The sequence below is a fragment of the Pristis pectinata genome, chromosome 14, assembly GCF_009764475.1.
Source record: "Pristis pectinata isolate sPriPec2 chromosome 14, sPriPec2.1.pri, whole genome shotgun sequence".
NCBI lineage: Eukaryota > Metazoa > Chordata > Chondrichthyes > Rhinopristiformes > Pristidae > Pristis > Pristis pectinata.
Window position 1 is genome coordinate 6,892,144 of NC_067418.1, and position 24,993 is coordinate 6,917,136.

A 24,993-nucleotide genomic window follows, 5' to 3' on the forward strand; every position below is an offset into this window, starting at 1 on the left:
ACATAGAACACTACAGCACAGTACAGACCCTTCGGCCCACAATGTTGTGCCAACATTTTATCCTGCTCTAAGATCTCTCTAACCCTTCCCTCGCACATAGTCCCCTATTTTTCTATCATTCATGTGTCTGTCCAAGAGTCTCTTAAATATCCCTAATGTATCTGCCCCCACAACCTCTGCAGGCAGTACGTTCCGCACACCCACCACTCTCTGTGTAAAATCTTACCCCTGACATCCTCCTTATACTTCCTCCAATCACCTTAAAATTATGTCCCCTCGTGTTAACCATCGTCACCCTGGGAAAAAGTCTCTGTCTACTCGATCGATGCCTCTTATCATCTTGTACACCTCTATCAAGTCCCCTCTCATCCTCCTTCTCTCCAAAGAGAAAAGCCTTAGCTTGCTCAACCTATCCTCATTAGACATGCTCTCCAATCCAGGCAGCATCCTGGTAAATCTCATCTAATCTACTCATCCAAAACCTTTACCACCAAGGACAAGGGCAGCAGGTGCATGGGAACACCACAATCTCCAGGTTCTCTTCAATGTGTCTCACTCAAATATATTACTGTTCCTTCATCTTCAATTTAAATCCTGAAACTCCCTCCCCAATGGCACAATGGGAGGAACTTTACTTGAAGGAGTGCAGGAGTTTAAGGAGGTGGTTCACCACCACCTTCTCAAGGGCAGTTAAGGAGGGGTAATAAATGTGGGTCTTGCAAGCAATAGCTAGACCCTGAAAAAATGATTTCTCAACTGCAAAGAGAGCTCCAAATATATCCAAGATAATAAAATATATAAGCATTGTTCCAATGATTTAAAGCATGGAACGGGATTTCTTCTGAATTCAATGTTCGTACTGAAATTGTTTATGCATTTGATATAATACAATTGCAGTTTCTCTATCATTGATGAAGATGGCAAACTTGGCCCTGTGAGAAAATTTGGAAACAAAATTTACAACAGTGGTCACAATAAGACTCGTCATCTAAACAATTTACTTCAAAGCAATAAACAAAACACAAACCATTGAGCAAATGTTACCAACTGTGTTGAACATCCAGTGTTGATGTGGACTCTGTTTTATCCTGTGAAGAGAAAAAAAAATGAAAGGATGAAAATCTGTGCTATGTAATATTCATTTGACTTGCAAGGCCACAGGAATGCTAGTAAACTAAAAGTTATAAGTAAAAATATAACATTCGTTTATGAAATAGAATTCAGTGGAGCATAAATTTATTTTGGGCAGTAACAAAGCAGGTTCATCAGCCCCAACCTGATGTACAATTCTATTAACTTTAATGGAACTGAATATTCCAAATGTCTATTTGGTACCTTCCCTTAATGTTTTTTTTATATCCCAATAAATCTGACAATTTGTTGCTGGAAACTATCATGTCAGTTGCCTGACTTTTTCTCATCCATGCCATCTTCACACAGCTACCACCGGGCAGGAAGTACAGAAATCTGAAGTCCCACACCATCAGATTCAAGGACAGTTACTTCTGTTCAACCACTCGGTTCTTGAACCAACCTGCAAAACCCTAATCACTGCCTCAGTATAGCAACACTATGACCACTTAGATCACATTGCACTACGATGGGCTTTGTCTTGTTTTGTTCTAATTGTGTTCTTTCTTGTAAAATTGTGTATAATTTTATGGTTAATTTATGTTTTTCTTCTAAATGTTGCTTATCTGATGCTACGTGCCAGTGATGCTGCTGCAAGTAAGCTTTTCATTGCACCTGCACACACACGTAATTGTACATAAGTTAATAAACTCAACTTTGACTGTGGTGAAAAGCCATTCATGGAAAGGAACTAGCCAGCCCAAAACAGTTTAGCCTAGGTGCTACCCACTACAAAATTGATGATGTAGAGCAACAAGCTATTGACTGGTAAAGCTCATGAAGAAAATGCAACTGCCTTGTCAGGCCAATTAAGGATCGGTTAAATGTGTGGCTTTTTATCAATGTCACCACAGCTCAAGAATAGGCAAGAAAAAATATTTTCACAAAGCCAGCTGCACCGAAGAGAATCATGTGGCAGTGATTTCCTGCAAATACTTTACAATCACAAAAGATTCTTTTTAGCATCTTTCACCGTTATTTTAAGAGTTATTATCTGATTCAGCTTAACATATTTAAAAATGAATGAGCTAACAACATCTTCATTAAAGTGTAAGAAAAGGATTTTTGTTGTATGTTAAAAACATTTTTGTGACACTGTCAAAATCAATTTCTGCATTATGAATCTAAATCTACTGGACTGAAATTACGTTATGCAATCTTCACAATAAGCATAATAATGGAGGGAAGGAAAGTCTCCATGTCACCCATCAAACTGGGCTCCATAACTATTCAAGAGCAGTGTTAACAGTGGACTAGCAGCAGGCTACTGGCAGATAAGAATAAAGTGACATGTACATTTTGTTGCATAAACTAGTTAAAATATGCTCACTTATGCTCAGATTATTTAAAAAAATAATATTCACCATTGTAAAACAGGTTACAATTACAATTAAACAATTACAATATGCAATTGCAAAACAGTTCTTGTTGCCTTGCTTTATGTGAATCCACTCCTGCTCTTGCTGTGTACCTTAGAGAAGACATAATCGCTAGAAACTAAATGTTTACAAATGACGGAACACAGAATGGTTCTTCAGGCACAAAAGGGTTAAAATAATAGTGCCCCAATGTACTTGGTATAAGTGGATGTTAACACAATGATGTTAAGAAATATGGTCACAGTATAAATGAGAAAGTTAGAGGTACATGTAGCCAGGTTGGACAACTCAAATTAGTGTTAATAATGTAAACAACAAATTCCTGAAACACATATGGGACTGATTACTGTCCTGAGGAACTGACTAGATAATAGACAATTTTAGATCTAGTACTGTGCAACAAAAAAGAGTTAATTAATAATCCTGTTGTAAAAGTGACCCTAGGAAAGATTGACCACAATATCAAGAAGTTCAAAAGTGATGCGATTTAATCTGCCACCAAGCATTTCAATCTAAACGAAGGAAGCTATGAAGTTGTGAACAGCAGGTTGGCTGGGATAGAGTGGAAAACTACATTAAGGAGTATGGCAGGGAACAAGCAATGGCTAGCATTTAAAGATAAAAAACATAATTTGTAACTCTTTTAAGGTATAAATTCATAAAAGGAAATGTGGTCTAACCATGAACTTCAGGAGAAATTCAAAACAGCATTAAATCTATTAAAAAGGTTTATAAAACAGTAAGCCTGAGGATTCAGCCAAGACATTGATAAAGGGAAAAAGATAACATGGATTTACACAAGGGAGAAAACTAAAAAAACAGGTCGTAAGAGCTTCCACAAGTATGCAAAACGAAAAGACTAGCAAAGGCAAATTACAGACGGAGATGGGAGAATTTATAACAGGGAATAAGAAAATGGCAGAGGAATTAAACCAATATTTTGTATCTATCTTCACAGAAGACAAATAATCTCCCAGACATACTGGATAACCATGGGATAACCAGTGTGAACCAGGAGGGAAAAGAAGGTAGCTTTAGTAAAGAAACATTACAAGAGTCTAATGAGCATGAAAACTGATAAATCACAAGGACTTGATGATTTACATCCCAGAGCTTTGAAAGATGTGGCCATGGAGATAGTGGATTTTTTTTTAAACAAAATAAACTTCATTCATAATAAAGGAAACTATATACAATAATAAAAACTGTTCAAACCTTTACATTCGTGTACAGTTCAATTCTTAGTGTTACCTTTTTATATATAAAAAAAACAACACCGATGCCACACGTGTGGCTCCCTGGAGTGATACCCCAATCCCCTATTTACAACCTTTGATCAGCTTCCTCATCTGACCCCGCTCCTCCTTCTCCTGTGGCAGAAGAACCTTAAACTGTCGTCCTTCCCCACCGAGCCCTTGCGCTGGCTACACCCAACTTCAGTGCGTCCCTCAGCACGTACTCCTGCAGCCTGGAATGTGCCAGCCGGCAGCATTCCCCTACGGACATCTCACAGTGCTGGGAGACCAACAATTTTCGGGCAGACCAAAGGGCGTCTTTCACCGAGTTGATGACCTTCCAGCAGCAGTTGATGTCCGTCTCTGTGTGTGTCCCGGGAACAGCCCGTAGATCAGAGAATCCTCCGTTACGCTGCTGCTGGGGATGAAACGTGACAAGGACCCCTGCATCTTTCGCCACACCCTCCTCGCAAACCCACAGCCTGCAAAGAGGTGGGCGACCGTTTCGTCCCCGGCACAGTCCTCCCGGGGGCAGCACGCACTGGGGGTGATGCCCCAACCGTGCAGGACGGATCTTACTGGGAGGGCCCCTCTCACCGCCAGCCAAGCGAGGTCTTGGTGCTTGTTGTTGAGTTCTGGCGATGAGGCATTCTGCCAGATGGTCTGGACAGTCTGCTCAGGGAACCACCCCACTGTGTCCATCGAGTCCTTCTCCTGCAGTGTCTGCATGATGTTCCATGCTGACCACTTCCTGATGGACTTATGGTCCAAGGAGTTGGTCCGGAAGAACTTTTCCACGAAGGACAGGTAGTGCGGCAACATCCAGCTGACTGGGACGCCGTGTGGCCACGGGGCCAGGCCCATCCTTCGCAACAGCCGGGACAGGTAGAACCTCGGTACATAGTGACCCTTGGTGCCCACGTACTTGGGTTCCATGCAGAGCCTGATGCAGCCACAGACGAAGGTGGTCATCAGCATGAGGGTGACATCGGGGACACCTTTACCCCTATTGTCCAGGGACTTGTGCATGGTGACCCGTCGGACCCGCTCCATCTTGGATCCCCAGACGAACCGGAAAATGGCGCAGGTGATTTCCAAGCCGGAGGAGCAAGGAACAGGCTACACTTGCACCAAGTACAGCAGCCCTGAGAGCACCTCACACCTGATGACCAGGTTCTTCCCAGTTATCGATAGGGAGCGCCGTTCCCACAGTCCCAGTTTCTGCTTCACCTTCCCAATCCGCTCCCGCCAATTTTTGTTGCACGCCCCGGCCCCTCCGAACCAGAGCCCCAGCACCTTCAGATAGTCAGGACTGACGGTGAAGGGGACGTTGGATCGGTCGGGCCACTTGCCGAAGAGCATGGCCTTGCTCTTCGCGCGGTTGACTCTGGCCCCTGATGCCGACTCAAACCGGTCGCAGATGCTGATCAATCTGCCGACCGACCTCAGGTCTGAGCAGAAGACGGTGACGTCATCCATGTACAGGGAGGTTTTCACCTGGGTGCCCCCGCTGCCTGGCAACGTCACCCCTCTGATGCTCTCGTCCTTCCTGATGGATTCAGCAAAGGGTTCTATACAGCATACGAACAAGACAGGGGAGAAAGGGCAGCCCTGCCTGACTCCAGACTTGATGGGGAAGCTGTCTGTTTCCCACCCATTGATTTGGACTGTGCTACGGATGTCTGTGTAGAGCAGTTGGATCCAATTCCTGATTCCCTCCCCAAAGCCCATTTTGGAGAGCACGTCCAACATGTACGTGTGTGATATCCTGTCGAAGGCCTTCTCCTGGTCCAAGCTGACCAGGCAGGTGTCCACCCCTCTGTCCTGCACGAAGGTGATCGTATCCCTGAGCAGCACCAGGCTGTCAAAGATCTTCCTGCCAGGCACAGCACAGGTTTGGTCCGGGTGGATCACCTGTCCCAGAGCAGACTTGACCCTGTTGGCAATGGCCTTGGACAGGATCTTATAATCCACATTCAACAGTGAGATGGGTCTCCAATTCCTGATATCCTCCCTCTCCCCCTTCTGCTTGTAGATGAGGGTAGTGGTACCCTTCCTCATGGACTCTGACATGCTGCCAGCTCGACGCATAGCGTTATACATTTCCAGCAGGTCAGGGTCCATCCAGTCCCACAGAGCCGAGTACAACTCCGCCGGTAAGCCGTCGCTTCCAGGAGTTTTATTCGACTCAAAGGAACGGATGGAGCCAGTCAGCTCCTCCAGGGTCAGTGGTGGGTCCAGACTCTCCCGCTTGCTGTCCCCTAAGACCTTCGTGATAGAGGACAGGAAGTTCTGGGAGGCTGTGCTGTCTGTGGCCTTCGTGTCGTACAGACTGGCATAGAAGGATCTGCAGATCCTTGATATGTCCGCCTGCGAGGATGTTACTGAGCCATCCTCTTCCTTTAGGCTGTGGATCACAGAGCTCCCCCTGTGCGCCTTCTGGAAGAAGAAACGTGAGCACGTCTCATCCTGCTCCACTGAGCGCGCCCTGGATCGGAAGATAATCTTGGAGGATTCAGAGGCGTGGAGCAGGGCTTGCCGGCTCTTCACCTCTCGGAGCTCCTCCCTCACATCCACCCCCCTCGACTGCAGTAGGAGGAGTTGCTGCGTCTGTCTGGAGTTGACACAGCTCCCTCTGACTCTGTCTTGCTTTCTGGACTCCCCTTCGGATGAAGATGCTCTGGTTATCATCTTTCAAAAATCCATAGGTCCCACGATGGTTCTTGCGGACTGGAGGGCAACCAATGTGACCCCACTCTTTAAGAAAGGAGGGAGAAAGGAAACAGAGAACAACCAAGTTATTAGATTGCCTTCAGTATTTGGGAAAACACAGAATATATAATAAAAGGTGTAATATCAACACACTTAGAAAATGATAATAGATTTAGCAGAATCAACATGGATTTATGCAAGGGAAATTATGTTTGTCTAAGCTGTTATTTGAGAATATAACTAGTAGAGGAGATGAGGGGGATCCTGTGCATGTGGTGTAAAGCATTTCGTAAGGCTTTTGATAAGGTCCTATAATGTTTCTCGACAAAGTTAGCACAGGTGGAATTGGGGGTAATATGTTATCATGGAAGAGAAAAGGTTGACATTCATAAAGTAGAGTAAGAATAAATGGGTCTTTCTCCATTTGGCAGGCTGTGATTGGTGGAATACTGCAGTAATCAGGGTTTGTGCCGTAGTTTTTCATGTTCTCCATCAAAGACATGCCTAAGCAGACCAAATATAACATTTCCTAGTTTGCTGATGACACAAAACTAAGTGGGAATGTGAGTAGCAATGGAGGTTTCAAGAGGATATGGACAAATTGAGTGAGCAAGCAACAACATGGCAGTTGAAATGTAATGTGGTAAAATGTGAGATTATCCAATTCAGAAGGAAAAAGTTGGGAAATGTTGATCTTAAAAGGGACGTAACTGCCTTTGGGCACAAGTTACTGAAGCCAACTGCACTGAAGCAGGCAGTAAGGAAAGTAAGATAAGATTTCTTTATTAGTCACATGTACATTAAAACACACAGTGAGATGCACCTTTTGCGTAGAGTGTTCTGGGGGCAGCCCGCAAGTGTCGCCACGCTTCCGGCACCAACATAGCATGCCCACAACTTCCTAACCTGTACATCTTTGGAATGTGCGAGGAAACTGGAGCTCCCGGAGGAAACCCACACAGACACGGGGCGAACGTACAAACTCCTTACAGACAGTGGCCGGAATTGAACCCAGGTCGCAGGCGCTGTAACGCTTTATGCTAACTGCTACTTTGTTGCAAGAGTAAAGATGTCTTACCACAAAAATTATAGGGGCCTAGTTAATATCACACCCAGTGTATTGTGCATGTTTTTCTTTACCTCAAGAAAGATACACTTGCTGCAGAGGAATTGCAGCAAAGATTCACCAGACTGATTCCTCAGATGGCAGGACTGTCACACGAGGAGAATTTGGGTAGACTGGGTCCCTATTCTTTAGATTTGACAAGAATGAGAGATGACCCAGGTTATACATGCACAATTCTTTGAGACTCAACAGGAGAGAATGTTTCCACTGTCTGAGGTCACTAGAACTAGGGATCACAGTCTCAAAATTGAGTGTAGGGTACTTCGGACACTTCACTCAGTGGGAGGTGAATCTTTCGAATTCTCTACCATGGAGGGTCAGTCATTGATTGTATTCAAAACTGAGATCGATAAATTTTTGGAGATTGAAGTTATTAATGGATATGAGGATATGGCAGGAAACTGGTGTTGAGGATACAACATCAACTGTGAATTCATTGAATAATGGAGCAGGCGGGGGGTCCAATTGACCTACTCCTGCCCCTAATTCCTATGAAAGCATGTACCATCAGACTCAAGGACAGCTTCTATCCCACTGTTATATGGCTACTGAATGGTCCCCTAGTAGGATAAAATGGACTATTGACCTCAAAATCTACCTCATTATGGCCTTTGCACCTTATGTCTGCCTGCTCTGCACTTTCTCTGTAACTGTAACACTTTATTCTGCATTCTGTTATTGTTTTCCCTTGTACTACCTCAATGCACTGTTGTAATGAAATGATCTGTATGGATGGCATGCAAAACAAAGTTTTTCACTGTGCTTCGGTGCATGTGACAATAATAAACCAATTTACCAATTTAGTGTCACAGACCCACGTCAATGAATGGTACTGTAAGTCATATTGGGATAAATCAGATTGGAACTAGGCTGCATCTCAAGGTTGACCCCACCCAACAGGAGCCCTTGTAGCTACATTAGCCTTATGCAGCCTCACAGTTGCCAACACCATTCAGATGTAGCTGTGGCAGCCATTCCACAAAATGGAGTGGGCCAAGAGCAGTGGTCAAGCATCAGGCAGCTTAAACTGAGGCCTAACTCACAGACCATGCTAATCAAAAGGCAAAAACACGGTAGGTGCTGGAAATCTGAAACAAATAGAGAATATACTGGAAATCCTAAGTCATTGACCTGAAATGTTAACTTTGATTTTCTCTCCATGGATGCTGCCTGACCTGCTGAGTGTTTCCAGCTGACTCTATTTTTATTACCACATTCACCCTGATGGACTTCTAATTGCTCATGCCATCAGAAAGTCTTTTCATTATTTCCATAATGATCTGGTGATCAGAAATTTAGGAATAGTTGAAAATGTGACACAAATTAATTGAAACATTAATAAGGTAAAAAAAAGTTAAATTCTCTTACCTTCTTAATTAAGGTCAAATAAGTGAGTGCCAGCTGTAGCTGGCATAGGACTGAGGAAGAACCAGATACCCAGTGTATCTGATCCATCACGTGAGCTTGTTATCACAGCAAATGAGTGTGGGGATAATATTTAATTATAGCATCATCGGCAATTTAGGAAACCATTTAACCCATCATGCCTGTGGCAGTCAAAAAAAAGCCAGCCTAATCCCACCATCTAGCACTAGATCTGTAGCCCTGCAAATCTACATATTCTTTAATTTAATAAGGGTTTCTGTCTCTCCTACCTGCTCAGGCAGTGAGCTCCAAACCACGACCTACCCTCTGGGTCGTGGTTTGGAGCTCACTGCCTGAGCAGGGAGTGAGAGGCAGAAACCCTTATTAAATTTAAAGAGTATGTAGATAATGTTTTCTATCATCCAGCTCTAATCCCTGTACTACCTCTACTAATTGCTTTAAATCTATGCCTCCTGATTTTCATCACCTCCCCCACAACCACACCAACATCCCCCCCCCCACCCCCTCCCCAACACCCACAGAAAGGGAAATAGATCCTTGTCTGAATAATAAGGGAATCAAGGGTTATGGGAGTGAGCAGGACAGGCTTGAGAGGCTGATTAGCCTGCTCCTGCTTCTGTTTGTTATGCTGTTATGTTATGTTCTTCCTATTTATTCCCTCTACACCCCTAATACTTTTACACAACTCAATTAAGTAACCCCTCAGCCTCCTCTGTTACAGAGAAAATAACGTCAATGTTCAGTCTTTCCTCATAGTTATAATTTTCCTGCCCTGACCAACATCCACGTGAGTTAAGAACTAAGAATTGTACCTTGAAGGCACAAAAACTCAACAAGAAAAGTGCTCCAACTGTGACTAACAACAGAAATTAAACGTTGTAGTAGGTCAAAGGGAAAGGCTTATAATGTTGCTAAAAAAGAGTCTGAGGTTTTGGAAGATTTCAGAATTCAGCAAAGGAGGACCAACAAAGTGAATGTAGAACATGAGAATAATATAGTGAGGAACTGTAAAATCCTATAAATATATAAAAAGGCAAAAATTGTCACAAGTTAATGTCAGTCCCCTACAGACTTATATAGCAGAAATTTGACTAGGGAATAAGGAAACAGAAGAGAAATTTAACAAATAGTTTGTGCCTGTCATCATGGAAGAAGATGCAAAAAAAACCTCCAGGAAATAGTGGAGAACAACAGGTCTACAATGAACCAGGAGCTGAAAGAACTTAGCATAAGTTAAAAAGAAAAGTATTGGAGAAATTAATGGGATAAATCCCCAGAACCTGATACATCCCATGGTTTTGAAAGAGGTGTCTGCAGAGATAGGAGATGCACTGGTTATCACCTCCTAGAATTCCATTGAGTTCAGAAGGGTTCCCATGGATCGGAAGGTAGTAAATGTAACCACACTATTTAAGAAAGAAGGGAGAGAGAGAAAATAGGAAATTTCAGACAAGTTAGCCTGACATCACAAGCAGGGAAAATGTGGGACTATATTATTAAGGAAAGGGTAACAGGGCATTTAGTAACTAATAATATGATTAGACAGATTGAAACATGGACAAATCTCTTAAGAGTTTGTATGAGGTTGCAACAAGCAGAACGGTTAAGGGGGAACCAGTGAATGCAGTGATTTGCAATTTCAGAATGCTTTCAACAAGGTGCCATGCAAGAAGTTATAAGAAGTTAGAGTACATGGGATTGGAGGCAATGTACTTGCATAGAGTGAGGAATGGTGAATGGGCAGAATACAGAGAGTAGGAATAAACAGTTGCTGGTTATTTTTGGGCTGGAAGCCTGTAACTAGAGAGATAACAGGGATCAGTGCTAGGGAGAAAGTTGTCCACTATTTATATCAATGACCTGGAAGAGGGGACGAAGTTTGCTGTTGATAAAAAGCTGGGTGGCAGTGTGCGCTGCAAGGATGCAGAGAGGCTGCAGAGGATACAAGTGAACAGGCGAGGACATGGCAGATGAAATACAATATGGAAAAATATCACTTTATCCACTTTGGTAGCAATAGTACAACTGCAGAGCATTTTTTACATGCTGAGAAATTGAAAAGGATTGGCATCAAAAGGACCTGGGTGTTCCTGTGCACAAATCACTAAGCTTTGACAATCAGGTACAGCAAGCAATTAAAAAAAGTTAAACTGGAAGCTGGCCTTTGATGAAAAACACAATGATGCTGGAGGAACTCAGCAGGCCAGGCAGCATCTGCTCTGCTTTTCCCTCCTATATATTGGGCCTCCCCTTTTCCTATCTTCAGTCCTGAAGCAGGGTCCTGATTCAAAGTGTTGACCAACTGCTTTTCTCCACGGATGCTGCCTGGCCTGCTGAGTTCCTCCAGCATCGTGTTTTTCATCTAGATTCCAGCATCTGCAGTCCTTTGTTTCTCTGGAAGTTGGCCTTTATTGCAAGAAGATTTGAGAACAAGCCTAAAACTATTTTACCGAAATGATATAAGGCCATGGCGAGACTGCATCTAACAGGTCTTATCTCCCTGCCTAGGGAAGAAAATACTTGTGATAGACAGAGTGCAACAAAAGTTCATCAGGTTGATTGCCGGGATGGGCTTGTCAATGAGGAGAGTTGACGTAGACTGGACTTACAATGTTGAGCTTAGAATTCTCCTGATTTTAGGAAAATGAGAGGTGATCACACCAAAACATTAAATCTCTGACGGGGCTTGACAAGCTAGATGCAGAGATGATCCTTCCACTGGCTGAGGTGTCTAAATCCAGAAGTCACAGCTTCAAAATAAAAGGTCAGCCAATCAAGACTGAGCTGAAACGTCGATGAGTCTTTGTAACTCTCTCCTCCAGAGGGCTGCAAAGGCTCAGTCATTGAATATTTTCAATCTAGATAACACTAGATTTTTGGATATTAAAGGAAATGGTGTTGAAATAAAAGGTCAGTCACAGCGTTATTGAATGGTGAAGGCATGAGAAACTGAATGGCCTTCTCCTGCTTTTATTTCCAATGAATCTCCTCTGCACCCTTCAAGTGCACTCTGTACTAACTCAGTGTAACTGCACTGTGTAATGAATTGACCTGTATGATCGGTTTGCAAGACAAGTTTTTCACTGTACCTCGGTACAAGTGACAATAATAAACCAATACCAATTTTCCAATTATGTAATGACCAAAGCTGTACACAGAGCTATGAACAAACTTGTCTACATTTCTAACGTACTCATTCTGCTCTTCTGTTCTATGTCTCATCTAATAAAGGAAAGCATTCTGTGTGTCTTTTTAACCCCTGTCCTGCTACCTTTCAGGATTTGTGGACATTAATGTTTTTCTGTTCCTCTGTACTTTTCAGTATCCTCCTATTTATTCTGCATTCCATTGCCTTTTTGTCATTTCCCTTAAAGCACTACCTCACACTTAACCAGATTAAATTTCATTTAGCCACATTTCTATCCAACTGACCAGTCCATTGATCTCCCCCGCTCAAGCCTGAAGTTTTTCTCCACACTGCCAACACACAGCTGAATTTTCCATCATTAGTAAACTTAGTCTAAATAATTAATATATACAGCAATGGGGATGGTCCTGGTCGTGAACAGCTTCTTCATTAAAACAGTGGATGAAATAAACATACAGTAAAAATCCATTAATCCGGCATGCATAAGACTGTGCTGGTGTTGGACTGGCAGATTTTCCGGACAATTGGATGTTGTTTTGCTAATACCCCAGCATATTTTATTTTGTTTTTTTTAGATGTTACACAGTAACTTGAACCAGGTAAGTTTAAAGGACAGGTGGGAAACAGAACCAGGTAAGTTTCAAGAGAGCTTAACCAACAGAACCAGGTGAGTTTAAAGAGAGGGTGGGATGCAGGGCACCAGTGAATGGACAGGGAATGTGGGAACTGGAACCTCAGCTAGGGGGCATGGAACATGGGAATCAGAGCCCCGGCATGTGGATGGGGAGAGTGAGAACTGGAACCCCAGTGAATGTGGGAACTGGGGCCCCTGCTAGTGGACAGGAAACATGGGACCAGGGGTCTTGATGCCCTGGTGACTGAACAGGGAGGACGACAAACATTACCTGGTGAGGTAGATACTGACCATTGGGATTTCCAGAGTTGTATAGTGATTTAATGAAGTTTTACTGTATTGTCTTTCTTTTCTTAAATCACAAACAGTCATCCCACTATCTCCATGATCCATCATCATCATAATTTTATCAGTAAGAAACATATTTCCAAGTTCTAGAACTCAAAAAAATTATTAAACTAAAGATAAATTTTGTTTCCTAAATCCAAAGAAATAGATTCTACTGAATGGGTATATAGTCCTGGCATATATAGTAAAATTCTGATAATCTGCATACCCACACTTCAAGGACTGCAGTGCTTCAAGAAGGCAACTCACCATTACCTTCCCAAGGGCAAGAAGGGATGGGCAATTAAATGCTGGCTCAGTCTGTGAAGGCAACATCCCTTGAATGAATGTAAAAAACATTCAGCTTTTAGTGAAAAACACAATGATGCTGGAGGAACTCAGCAGGCCAGGCAGCATCCGTGGAGAAAAGCAGGCGGTCAACATTTCGGGTCAGGACCCTTCTTCAGGACTCCTCCAGCATCCTCCACTGTCTTTGTGTTTTTCATCTAGATTCCAGCATCTGCAGTCCTTTGTTGCTCATTCAGATTTTAGTGGTGCTGGACCGTTAGATTTTCTGGACAATTGGATGTTATTCCTATTAATGCCCTGATGTACTTTAAATTCAATTTTTTTAATATTAGGGAGTATTATAATACATTTTCCAGTGAACCAGAGCCTGGTGATATTCAGGGGAGGGCAGGAACAGGAGAACAGGTGAATTTCAGGGGAGCGCAGTATCTGGGGCCCCAGTGAGTTTCAAGCAGATGGGGCAAACATCACCTGTGAGGCATTCATCAAATCATTGGGACTTCCAAATAGTTGGGAAGTGGATTATCAGAGTTTTACCATATTTATACAGCATGCATGTCATCAATCAATGAAGTTCTGTACCTTCTCTGCACGACTAACTTGTATCCTTCCAAATCCACATTGTCCTCATTCTTCAGTCTGATTTGTTGATCACTTACAGCAAGGCAAAGCTGTGGGTAAGCACGGCACAAGATCATTCCAGCCTTGGCATCCATTCCACAAAAGGGAAGAAGCACATAGGGCAAAGGTAGGAAAAAGTTTTGGAGAGCTTATTACATTTGAATAGGTGAGAATATAACCACTCACAAAATATGAAACTCCAAATTCAATTAAACAGATACTGAGTCCTGTTTATAGACATAGAGTCATAGAGCATTACAGCACGGAGACAGGCTCTTTGGCCCAACCAGTCCATGCCAACCACGGTGCCCACCCAGCTAGTCCCAATTTCCTGCATTCGGCCCATATCCCTCTGAGCCCCACCCCTCCATGTACCTATCCAAGTGCTCCTTAAGTGATACTGTTGTACCTGCCTCAACCACTTCCTTTGGCAGCTCGTTCCATATACTCACCACCCTCTGCATGAAAAGGTTGCTCCTCAGGTCCCTTTTAAATCTTTCCCTCTCACCCTAAACCTATGCCCCCTAGTTTTGGACTCCCCTACCCTGGGGAAAAGACAATTACCTTATCTATGCATCTCATAATTTTAAACACTTTTATAAGGTCGCCCCTCATTCTCCTACATTCCAAGGAATAAAAACCTAGCCTGGCTGACCTCTCCCAATAACTCAGGCCCCCTCCTCCTGGCAACATCCTCTGAAGTCTTTTCTGCACTCTTTCCAGTTTAACCACGTCTTTCCTGTAACAGGGTGACCAAAACTATACACAGTACTCCAAGTGCAGCCTCACCAATGATTTATACAACTGCAACATAATGTCCCAGCTCCTGTACTCAATGCCCTGACTGATGAAGGCCAGCATGCTAAACACCTTTTTCACCACCCTGTCTACCTGCAACACTGCTTTCAATGGACTATTATATTAAATATGAAATACTTTTGCATAAAATTCCAGTCTGCTTTAACGCTGCCATTAACCCAGTTGAAGAATACAACAGATGTACTTTATACACCGATAACTTATCTACCATGGATGGCAGCAAGGTCTTTAAATGATTCTTCCATCTAAACTAATCCAAGTGACTAGAAGTTAGTTCATGTCGTGCTGTGTACTTTAGTGCCATACATTTGAAAATATACATATCATGGAACAAAACACAATAATTACCATTTCCAGGTCATTTTGTATCACTACGTAAATTCAACCAGGTGTGAATTGTGCTTCCATGTCTGACATGACTTCTGCATCTGGCGGTCATCAAAATTACATTACTCCTGACACAATAATTCTTTTAAAGCACTGATGAGAGATTAAATGAAGCTAGGAGTAACCATTATTTGGCATTCCCAACACAACCTGTCAAGTGCAACAGTGGATTGGGACCCCACTGAGGCAAGTCCCATACTTATCTTTTATCTTTCATTTCCACCAACAACGCTACCACCTCCAACTTTCACCACCAGTGGTCGTGGCCACATTGTTCCTACAATCCCCTCGTACACAGAGTGCAGCTCACTGGAATTTCTAGGTTTCATTCTTTAAATTAGAAATTTTTCAGTTTTCCACATCTCTTAAGCAATCTGACCGCGAGTGAAACATTATACCATGTGCATTTGGAGTCTGCTGTTTACTGGGCCAGTTGGACAGTCTTGGAAGTGATTGTCAGCTGGCTGTTTATAGTTAAAGAAGCTCATCACAACATACTCCAAATCTGTAGTCACAGACAAATAAATGATTTTTCTTCCCTCTGAAATATCAACCTAATCCTCTGGATCTTTTCTGAAACACATTTTTCTATTTTCACCTGGCTCCATCTCCTCACCTTGACCCACCTTTCACTTGCCAGCTCCTGCCTCACACCTCCTTCTCACCTCTTCCCCTGTACACACTCAGTCCTGAGGAAGGGTCTTGACCCGAAACATCAACTATCCCTTTACCTCCACAGCCGCTGCCTGACCTGTTGAGTTCCTCCAGCAGCTTATTTTTTGCTCCAGATCCCAACGTCTGCAGACTCTTGTGTCTCCAAATTTTTGTATGATGCGATATTTATTTTATATTTTCTTTCAGACTTAGAAAGAGGCCACTCTGCCCATCAAATTATTGCTGCTCTCAGAGCAGTCCCATCAACCCCCATTTATTTTCTGTATCCTATTCTCTTAAGTATTTATCTTCTGTATCCTATTCTCTTTCCGTACCCATTAAGTCACCACTGATTCTCGCACCACTCACCCACAATTCAGAAGGAATTCTCCAATAGCTCATTGGTGATAGAATATTCTCTTAACATTCCTTTCATGATAAAGTTTAAACTGACTCAAGGACTATTTCCAATCTTCCCTTCACCTCAGAAACATTTTCTAGTATTGTGACAAATGTCAGTCTTTTTCAACTAGACCTAATTCATCTGGATCTCAGGTATTTGATTAGTTCAGTACCTTTGCAATAACCCATATGTGAGAGGAAAACCATGTTGACGCTCCCATTGACATCTTGGATTTCTTTTGCTCCTCTTTAATAGAAGCAGTTTTCTCACTCCTGTTTTCAATGGTAATCGAAGGATATAGGACCAGTTGGGGATCATTCTATTTGCAAAGCATAAAAGAAGACATTGAGTTGATATTTGTTCTGATGTTTGCCCGATTTTCACTGACTCTCCCTGCATAACTTAACATATCTGAATCCTCACTTTGTTTCCTAACTTCTATTCAAAATAAAGTCCCGCGCCAAGCTCAATCCAACCCACAACTCACGCTCACCCCCAGTGCAAGCTCCACACACTGATATTTCATGGGCCCACAAGTCCAATCGAACTGGCTGCCAAAGCTTTCCAGATGAATGTGACTGAACCATAGGTGGTGACTAGACATCAGATGGAGAATCCTGAGGCCCTGCCCCAGAATGGCCACATAGTCTTATGACAGCGTAAGATAAGATAAGATATCTTTATTAGTCACAGGTACATCGAAACACACAGTGAAATACTTCTTTTGCGTAGAGTGTTCTGGGGACAGCCCGCAAGTGTTGCCACGTTTCCGGCTCCAACATAGCATGCCCACAACTTCCTAACCCATACGTCTTTGGAATGTGGGAGGAAACCAGAGCACCTGGAGGAAACCCACGCAGACACGGGGAGAACGTACAAACTCCTTACAGACAGCGGCAGGATTTGAACCCGGGTCACTGGCGCTGTAAAGTGTTATGCTAACCGTTACATTACCATGTCTGCGTGTGGCGTCAACGACCTTTTCAACTCTTTCCAAATGCCTCTGATAATCAAAAACATTTAAAAACAATTGAAACAGATTTATATACTTTTTAATTAAAAATAGTATGTTTATAAAGAATGCATATGACTAATATAAATTAATTAAAATATTAATATTAATTAAAGGAAAAATCAAAGCCATTTACCATCACTTATCCGTTCCATCCGGATAAAGCAATACCATTTAAATGAATGGGGTCAAAGTTAGCATCTTGAGGGGCCAGATATAAAGAGTATACAGACTCTTGGCTCAATATGACTTAGAGGTAAAATGGGAGGTCAGTTGCACTGGTGTTTAACCTTCACCATATTCCACACATCTATGTCAGAATGTGCGGCCATGGAAATCAGGAATGTGCTGACCCACGCTGCAGATGGTGGTTCTCCCCAGAGCCACAAGCTGTAAAGCGCCACAACCCAGCCCGGATTCATCAGACTCGCTGAAGGTTGCTTGTAACACAAGAGGATGCCAAACAGTAGGCCAGGACACAAGGTGCTGTAGATTGACAATCAAATGAACAACTGGAGTCAGCAGCTTCAAACTAGGAAGCTGTGGTCATGCTATGTTGGTGCCGGAAGCGTGGCGAGACTTGTGGGCTGCCCCCAGAACACTCTATGCAAAGGTGCGTTTCACTCTGTGTTTCGATGTACATGTGACTAATAAAGATATCTTATCTATGGCAGATCAGACTAATCATATGTTTATTTTTAGAGGGAGGGAGAAAAACACAGAATTATTTGTTAAATATAAAAAAGGGGGATCAAATCCATAGGGTAATGATAAGCATAATTTTATCAGCAGGCATTTTGTTATTGCCAGTGATATTTAAAAGATCATATCTTCTAATGTGATTAAATATTAACCCTTCAAAGCAAGGAAAGAAATGCAGTCCTTTGGAGCTATAATTTCCCTGTATTTTACAGTTTGAACAAAGCACTTGTAAAAATATCATTAATTTGAAGATGAAATTTAGCTGTAAAACTTTTCTTTTATGGAAAGTTTGTTGTTTCTCCTGAGTTTATTATCACTCAGCTGAGATGGAGTGGTTAACCCTTGCTGGATTCTGCAGTTATTCTTCCCTCAAATACCCATCTCTCTAGCATTCCAACAGATATTTTGTGAAGCAGGTGATGTATGGTGAATTGAAGCAAAATAACAAGTCAAATATGCAGAACTGTCTGTCACCTAACAAGTGAGTTTGTGAACTGTGCTAATCCATCACAGAGAATCAATGAGCTGAGGCTTGACCTATTCCCAAGAAAGGCAGGAAAGATTAATGGTCAAAGCAATCTAACTTGCCCCTCAGCATTTCCTTGCTTAATTCAGAGAATATTAAACTGGGAGCCTCCAAACGGATAGTGACATGGAAAAGATAAGGGATAAGGTTCAGGAAAAGGAAATAATTTAGACCTCCCAAGAACAGCCAAAGTGTTAACAGAGTACTGCCTGGAATCCGGAACAAACTTACTTACTGATCCCAAAATTGATGGGACACTCCAAACAAAATGGAAGATCTGACCAGTCTCCTTGACACCATTGATGAAAGGTACGGACAGAGAGCCAAAGAATGGGGTTAATTTTTTTTCAGGAAGTTGTCAAAGATTTGATGGTCTTGGTATAAATTTGTGATTCTATATTCTTGGGAGAAAATCTGAAAACATCAACTGAGCCATGTAGCTTCTTACAAACTTCAGAAACTAATCAATAATGAATCTGTAATTAATTATAAATATCGATTCAAAGGTCAGAAGAAACCATCAGTGTATGTCTAACTTTCTTTTCTTATTTGTAAAGCTCCATTTTCCTTTATGACATTGGGAGATGAAATCTGAATTGTTATACACACACTTGATGCAAGATTTTTACATATTGGCTGAGAAATTCAATCCAATAATGCAATAAAAAATTGACTTTCCCCAGAATGAAATGTGATAACGAGCATTTCGAGGTTATTTTCTATCACTTTGAAAATTTGACAGAGCACTCTCAAGTAGAGCTAGCAGAGTTGCTGCTCCCCAGCTCCAATGACCCGGGTCACCTCTGGCGCTGTCTGTGTGGAGTTTGCACATTCTCCCTGTGACTACATGGGTTTCCTCAGGGTGCTCCAGTTCCCAAAGTCGTGCTGGTTGGCTGGTTAATTTGTCTCTGTAAATTGCTCTGAACCTGCAGAGGAGTAGGTTTTTGAGGGGAGGTGGAGAGTTGATGAGAAAGTGAGGAGAATAAAATGGGATTGGTGTAAAATGGGTACTTGATGGTTGGTGCAGACTTGGTGAGCTGAAGGGCCTGTTTCTGTGCTGTTGACTCTATAAATTGTTCACTTTTGTGAGATTGATAAGATTTGTGTGTCAGCTAAGCATGGAGTGCCATTACTCCCCCATGTAACATCCCTTTTTAGACCAATTTGCCCCAGGTACAATCATCATTAGTCACTCTAGCCAACTAAGTTACAAGGGTTTTAATAATGTAGTGCTAGAATGGAACCCTTGTAAGACGTCCCATCTCCCCACACACCCCAGCATCCCAAAGGCCATGACTCCCCCCCATTTACCCCACATATTTTGCTCTGACTTCACAAGGCCCAGGCTCTGGCACTCCCAACCTTTCAATCTCCCCATTTCCTCTCTTCCCAATGGTTCTGACACCTCCCCCACCAGCTGCTTGCCAAATCAAAGCCTAAGCTACGACCTCTATTGCCCTCCAATCTCTCAATATTCCCTTCCATCCCATTAGTTCAGATCCACCAATTCTCTGATGGTTCCAGCCCCTTGCCACGTCAGCTCCTGATCCTTCTAACAGACACCCACACTCTCACTCGAGAGGCCACATACCTCCTCAGTAACCCAACTCCTGGGCGCTCGCCACTGCCCCATCCCTCCCAAACTCTCAGACTTCAATCCCACACGGTCTACCTCTCATCAAAGATAAGTACAGTGCCCTTTCAGTAGAGGCCCCGGGCACAACTGAAATTTGCAACAGTGGGCCCACAATTAAAACAGTTCCAAGAGTGTGGCTGCAACACCCAATTTGGGAAATTGATAGATCATGCATTAGCAACAGAAATAAGGTTCACTCATTCTCTCTGAAGCACCCAATGAAAAAAGTTGAAAAACGAGAACAACCTCTGCTGTTCTTTAACCTGTCTCTTTGCAAAGTAATGTTCTGGAAGAGATTCATCAGAATCAGGTTTATTATCACTGACATAAGACATGAAATTTGTTGCTTTGCAGCAGCAGTACAGTGCAAAGACATAAAAATTTATAAATTACCAAAATAAATAAGTAGTGCAAAAAAAAGGAATAATGAGGTAGTGTTCATTGGTTCATCGATTGTTCAGAAATCTGATGGCGGAGGGGAAGAAGCTGTTCCTGAATTGTTGAGTTTGGGTCTTCAGGCTCCTGCACCTCCTCCCTGATGGTAGTAACGAGAAGAGGGCATGTCCCAGATGGGGAGGGTCCTTAGTGATAGATGCCGCCTTCTTAAGGCACTGCCTCTTGAAGATGTCCTCAATGGTGGGGTGGGGCGGGTTGTACAGTGACGGAGCTGGCTGAGTCTACAACCCTCTGCAGCCTCTTGTGATCCTGTGCATTGGAGCCTCCATACCAGGCTGTCATGCAACCAGTCAGAATGCTCTCCACTCCCCGATCGATCATCAAAGAGAGTACAATTTAAATGGGAGCAGCGTTGCCACATTGTCAGAGCAGATTATGCAAATCAATGGGTTTAGTGTAACCCAACTTCATATTATGCTTTACACAGTCTGCCAAAAAGCAGTGATGAAGCCGGTATCCAAACAAGTGTTACTGTTACGGACCCTTTAAGATAGAGAGTGTGTGTGTATGTGTGTGTGGGGCGTGCTTACGTCAATAGAAGATAAAGGACGTAATGACGTTGTTGAAGAAGTTAGAAGAAGAAGAAGAGAGAGAGAGAAGGGAGAGAGACACCAGCCTGCTTGTTTTTCTCTATCGATGGATGAGAAACAATAACTGTGTTTACCACTGAAATCCATGTATGGAAGTTGGAAGTAATCCGGTGGAGTTCACTTTGTTGCTGACCTGTAGAAGGAAACAGGTATTTGTGTGTGGACGACCACGGTTCGGATGCTTTTCGGGGTGAGGAAGTCACTACCGAGTAAACACTGAAGTGTCGTTTGGGTTCCATCGTGGAACATTTGGATTTCGTATGTACTCTCTCTATGTTTTCTACATCTACATCTTATCTTCAGACAACGGTGGTTGTTGAAGAAGCCCTTGCTCATGTTTCACCTTATGGCTTGCGGAACTGAACTTTAAGAACCATTCAGGAACTGGGAGTTTTGGACTTTGTCACACACACACACACGATGAGTTTAGTTTTGGGGTTAACGTTCGAGGTTTAACATTCTTGAATTCTAACATACTAACATTTTTACTTTTATTTTACGTATTATCATAAGTAGTGATTAATAAAATAGTTTTTAACACTGAATCATGCTCAGTGTGTTTCTTTTGTTGCTGGTTCGTGACATTACAGCATCCCTACTGCAGCTTTACAAACATAGAACAGTATGGCACAGGAACAGGCCCTTCGGCCCACGATATTGTGACTAACTAATTAAGCTAATGACGCCTACTTAAACTAACCCCTTCAGCCTGCACATGTTCCATATCCCTCCATTCTTTGCATATCCATTTGTCTAAGAGCCTCTTAAATGCCTCTATTGTATCTGCCTCCACTAAAGTCAAAGTTGAGTTTATTGTCATCCGCACATGTATGCACAGATGTAATGAAAAGCTTATTTGCAGCAGCATCACAGGTACTGTATATAGCACCCCAGGCAGTGCATTTCAGACACCAACCAATCTCTGCGTAAAAAACTTGCCCCACACATTCCCTTTAAACTTTCCCCCTCTCATCTTAACTTCATGCCCTCTAGTATTAGACATCTTGACCCTGGGAAACAGATATCGGCTGTCTACTCTAGTTTATGCCTCTCAGCATTTTATAAACGTCTTATGTTTTTATAAACATTACTATAGAGCACTGGGGCCAGAGGTGCCCAGCCCAGAATAGCATCAGCAGTCTCTAGGTGGAAGTTAGCACAGAGGATCCAACAAGACAGTTTATGATGGCAGGGAGGAATAATGATACTGTCCTTGATAATGGAGAATGAGCCATGCCCTTGTTCCCCTCACCCCTGCAGTGAGTATCCAAGAGGTGCCAACAACGGGGCACAGGCATTTAAATGAGATGAGGGTTTTCAGTTTCAACATCACAATCAAAGCTTTGTCAGATTTAGTTTAATAATTGAATTTAAGTAAAACTCACCTTCAATTGAAGAAAGTGATGCTTATCTATCATATCCACTTTTTCATGACAGGGTTGATTCATTTGTGTCCAATTATACTTTTCTGGGAACCCTGTGCACACTTCCCAAGCCTCACACCTACAAAGTTCATCACAAATTGAGACCATCAACACTTCTGTGAACTTTTCTCAATTACCAAGTTTCCTCATTTTACTGAATACTTGGTTTGTTTTAAAAATTAAGGATTTGTAATTTGACTTGAGGCTACATGTTATTCACTTAAATATCATAATATTAAGCAGAAACAATGAGAAACATCCTCAAGCATAGGGATAGAACACATCCTACTTAAAAGGAAAAGCTACAACAAAAGTAGTTTTTAAACCTTCTACTGCCTCTACGTTATCTAAATCAAGACCATAATACATAAATGTGTGTTTGCTTGTTGTGACCTATCAGCCAGTGGAAATATTTTCCATAAAGGCTAAATTTCATGAAATTGGAAACAATAATAGCTGGGTAAATAACTTGTTCATCAGTTTGTTGGGTGTTGGAAGGAGTTATCTGTATGTGGCTGATTTCTTTATACTAGATTGAGAGGGCAGTTGATCACCAATCAGAAGGCCAATTTTCACTGAATGCCAACTGGTTAAAGATAGAAGCATTGAATTTACTTAATGCTTAGTAGATCATACAGTGCATTGTACTATAACCTCTGTAATTCATTCCATTAACATCAATGGAATAAATTTCAGAAGTAGAGATACAGGAAGGAGATAGAGAGCCTAGTGACATGGTGTCATGACAACAACGATTCCTTCAATGTCAGCAAAACAAGAGAGCTGGTCATTGACTTCAGGAAGGGGTGAGGTGCACATGCTCTTGTTTACATCAACAGTGCTGAGGTCAAGAGGGTTGAGAGCTTCAAATTCCTAGCAGTGAACATCACCAATAGCCTGGCCTGGTCCAACCACGTAGCCACCACGGCAAAGAAAGATCACTAGGGCCTCTACTTCCTCAGGAGGCTAAAGAAATTTGGCATGTCCCCTTTGACCCTCAACAATTTTTATCAATGCACCGTAGAAAGCATCTTATCTGGATGCATCACATCTCGGTATGGCAACTGCTCTGTCCGTGACCGCAAGAAATTGCAGAGAGTTGTGGACACAGCTCAGCACAACATGGAAACCAGCCTCCCCTCCATGGATTCTGTCTAGACTTCTTGCTGCCTCAGTCAAGCAGCCAACATAATCAAAGACCCCACCCACCCTGCACATTCTCTCTTCTCCTCTCTCCCATTAGGCAGAAGATAAAAAAGCCTGAAAGCACGTACCACCAGACTCAAGGACAGCTTTTATCCCACTGTTAGAAGACTATTGAAAGGTTCCCTAGTATGATAAGATGGACTCTTGACCTCACAATCTACCTCATCATGGCCTTACACCTTATTGTCTTCCTGCATTGCATTTCTCTGTAACTGTAACACTTCATTCTGCATTCTGTTATTGTTTTACTTTGAACTACCTCAATGCACTGTTATAATGAATTGATCTGTATGAACAGTATGCAAGACAAGTCTCTCACTGTACCTCGGTACATGTGACAATAATAAACCAATTTACCAGTTTACATTCTGATATTTCTATACAGCACATTCAGTGCTACTGACTGTGGATGGATTGCTAAGCAAATGATTTCCCAATCCTCAGGACATTTTAAAGTGCTCTCGAGCTAATGAATTATTGCTTGAAGCATAATCACTGTTTTATGCACATAAATACTGCAGCCAACTGAAAGAATAAAGCCCCACAAACAGCAGTTAACTAAATATTTAGATAATTCTCCTTGGTTCCTAGACTTTTTGTTCTTTTTTGATTAAATATCACGGAATAGTTACATCCATTTAAGAACGTAGGACTAGGCAGAAGCCCTTCAGTTACTTGCGACTGATCTCTACCTCAGTTACAAATGCCCTTCTTAGTTCCATGTCCCTTGGGACCCTTAATAAAAGAAACACTTGAACAGTTGGGAAGATAGGCAATTTAACATCTGAACTGAATCTTCAGTTGGCATCATTCTTTCTTAAGTTCCATTCAAAATAATGGGCTGCATCTTGCTCAACACAACCCATAACTCACACTGTGTGATCAGATCCTGGACTGAGAGTTTAATAGATTATGGGTCAGGACCCAACCCTAACTGCCACCCAGAAGTGCCATATTTGGACCTCAGATACCGAAACCAGACATGGAGGGATGAACTAGGCTTCTGGTGGCGTTATGCTGAGGACCTCAGAATGCCCTGACAGCTTCTGACAAAGGCAAAGCTGACAAAGAGTTTTGACTCCTGTCGTAGGAACGTAGGAACTACAAACAGGAGCAAAACATTCAGTCCCTTATGCTTGTTCCACCTTTCAATAGGATCCTGACTGATCT

At 42.4% G+C, this 24,993-nt stretch overlaps 1 protein-coding gene across 6 annotated transcripts in view; it reads right to left on the reverse strand.

Moving 5' to 3' along the window:
* Positions 1-24,993, reverse strand: part of LOC127577799 (doublecortin domain-containing protein 1-like) — a 282,541-nt gene that overhangs the window by 241,323 nt on the left and 16,225 nt on the right. For all 6 annotated transcript variants that reach the window (XR_007957440.1, XR_007957439.1, XM_052029374.1 and 3 more), the window contains exons 3-6: positions 22,579-22,696; positions 16,444-16,590; positions 13,970-14,091; positions 1,028-1,088 (exon numbers count right to left, since the gene is read on the reverse strand). Coding sequence is in view for 4 of the 6 variants with exons in the window: in XM_052029374.1 (XP_051885334.1) it covers positions 1,028-1,088; positions 13,970-14,091; positions 16,444-16,590; positions 22,579-22,696 (448 nt within the window). In the remaining 2 variants the exon portion in view is untranslated. The remainder of the gene's footprint in view (positions 1-1,027; positions 1,089-13,969; positions 14,092-16,443; positions 16,591-22,578; positions 22,697-24,993) is intronic.